This window comes from Clupea harengus, chromosome 1 (assembly GCF_900700415.2).
Source record: "Clupea harengus chromosome 1, Ch_v2.0.2, whole genome shotgun sequence".
Lineage (NCBI taxonomy): Eukaryota > Metazoa > Chordata > Actinopteri > Clupeiformes > Clupeidae > Clupea > Clupea harengus.
In genome coordinates, this window is record NC_045152.1 from 29,372,791 (window position 1) to 29,375,290 (window position 2,500).

The following is a 2,500-nucleotide window of genomic DNA, read 5'->3' on the forward strand; positions in this document are numbered from 1 at the left end:
ACAAACACACACTTACGCTTTGGTGAGGCATGTGGACTGTCAGAAGCAATCTGCCGCATGCGGTTGCCATGGCAACTAAGTGCCACTAGGCGGGAGATGATGGCGGTCTTGCCAAAGCCAACGTTGCCCATGATCACCACGCCACGATTGGCTGTGGGGTCGTTGCCACGGAGACCGGCCTCGACCTCCTGGAAGAGCCAATGGCGGCCTGTGAAAGTGGTGTCAGTGGAGAGGCTGGGCACCTCGAACAGCAGCGGCTTTAGGGCGATGTCTGGTGGCCGGTACGGGGCAAAGCGCACTGTGGCAGGAAGAGGGGACGGTAAGAGAGAGGGATCAAAAATCCAACAAAGACAAACATTCCTGAAGTTGTCTCATACTGTAAGCACTTAGTTGAGGGATGGTGATCATGAATACACTTTCACTAAAGGGCTGGCATCAGACATGTGCTAGGACTAGCAGAACCAAACAAACGGACCCATCTGGGGACAATACCACCACTAAATCAAAAGTACAATAAAAAATACTCTGACTGCGTAAAATAAGTTAAGTGAAAGACACTGTGAAATGTAAGACCTTCTACTGATCAGGTCTCACATATTTGAAACTCTACAGACCTTAAAACTACTGTTATTATGAGTCTGAGTTACTTTATATTGCTACAAATTGACCCCATCGCAAAACCAAATACTTCATCAATAGTAGTGTAGCCCTGTTACCAGCAGGGGGGGATGTTTCACCAGCATATAAGCGCAGTCTTGATTAGATTCAGCCGGCTTATGCAAGCAGGCACTTCAGTGTGCAATCTAGTGGCTCTGAGCCTGTCAGATGGCACAGGGTGTGCTCAGTAAAAGTCTGACACACACACACACACACACACACACACACACACACCCCTGCAGCCTCACAGACGAGGGATTACACACACTACAGGATGGAGTAGAGAGCAGTGCAAACATCACAGGTCTGTTAAACACACTTAAGCAGGTGGGTGTCACTAGGTTGGGAGACTTAGTGGCATTAGTGTGGAGTTTAAGTAACTGAGTTGATTAATGACAGTCATTATCATCATTATCATCACAACAATCATCATCAGCAGTAGCAGCAAGAGACACTGCTGTCTTTCTCCTGGTAAATTTGGTCCCATTAAATTATGGACTAGTTCTGTGTGTATGTGTGTGTGTGTGCATGTCTGTGCGTGTCTGTGGGTGTGCGTGTCTGTGTGTCTGTGTGTGTGTGTGTTTGTGTGTGTGTGTTTGTGTCTGTGTGCGCGTGTGTGTGTGTGTGTGCGCGTGTGTGTGCGGGTGTATGTGTGTGTGTCTGTGTGCAACTGATGCGGCAGTGGGAGTATGGAACTGAAGCTATAGGAGAATCTGACATATAGATTGATGTTCATAATTTACAATGTGTAGCTATAAGGAAGAAAGAGAGAGAGAGAGAGAGAGAGAGAGAGAGAGAGAGAGAGAGAGAAAGAGCAAGCCAGAGCAACAGAGTGAGAGACAGGGAGAGAGAGGACGAGAAAGAAAAGGAAGGAAGAGAGAGAGAGAGAGAGAGGGGGGGGGGGAGGGAAAGGGGGGTTTGAAAACAAAGAGAGAGGAGCGTCACTTACATGAGCTCGACTGCCAGGCATGGATATTAGCAGAAGCTAAGCAACAGGAAAGAGTAGAGAGAGTGAATGAAACAGAGGTAGAGAGAAGGCAGGAGAAAGGCAGACATAAAGAGAGAGAAAATTAAAGTGCGAAACAGCACGATGGATAATAAGTGACAGGTGGGGGTCAAAGGTTAGCTAACAATGGGGTGGAATAGAAAAGTGACTAGGAGTGAGTAGGAGACGTTCAGAATATACAATAACATGCATATACTCATATACAGCAGTTAGTGGCAGACAGACAGACAGACAGACCAATTCTCTGTCATACACACACACACACACACACACACACACACACTTGTGCTTGAGCTCACCTCTGAGATCCTGTGCGGTGCGTGAATGAACACACACACACACACACACACACACACACACACACACACACACACACACACACACACACACACACACACACACACACACACACACCTCTGAGATCCTGTGCGGTGCGTGCGGCCCCGGCGCTCTGGCGGGGCATTCGGAGCGAGGTGCGTAAGGGGGCGTGTCTCTGCTCGTCCAGGTACGCCAGGTCCTCCAGGTGAGCGGAGCTGGTCGCTGAGGAGACAAGAACACAGATGAACTCCTCCACTCCTCCACTCCTCTCCTCCTCCACACCTCCTCTCCTCTCCTCTCCTCCACTCCTCCACACAGCACGCTCCTCAAGTCAAGTCAGCTTTTGCTGTCCTCTCCACATTTTCAGATGTCACAGATACAGAGAGGAATGACATTTCCTTTCTCAAGGACTACGGTTTAACAGTTACACTAGAATACATACAGCCCTTACAGCACGCATACACTTACAACGTTATACACTACTCAGTTAATGGTTAATGGCTAACATTGAAATCATGA

General features: G+C 48.3%; 1 protein-coding gene across 5 annotated transcripts in view; it reads right to left on the minus strand.

The window, feature by feature from the left end:
* tanc2a (tetratricopeptide repeat, ankyrin repeat and coiled-coil containing 2a) overlaps positions 1 to 2,500 on the minus strand; it is a 218,282-nt gene that overhangs the window by 19,931 nt on the left and 195,851 nt on the right. For 3 of the 5 annotated variants that reach the window (XM_031575268.2, XM_031575249.2, XM_031575265.2), the window contains 3 exons: positions 2,078 to 2,203; positions 1,607 to 1,642; positions 17 to 298 (listed from right to left, as the gene is read on the minus strand). In XM_031575268.2, the coding sequence (XP_031431128.1) occupies positions 17 to 298; positions 1,607 to 1,642; positions 2,078 to 2,203 (444 nt within the window). The remainder of the gene's footprint in view (positions 1 to 16; positions 299 to 1,606; positions 1,643 to 2,077; positions 2,204 to 2,500) is intronic. The other 2 variants (XM_031575274.2, XM_031575257.2) reach the window with 1 other exon arrangement.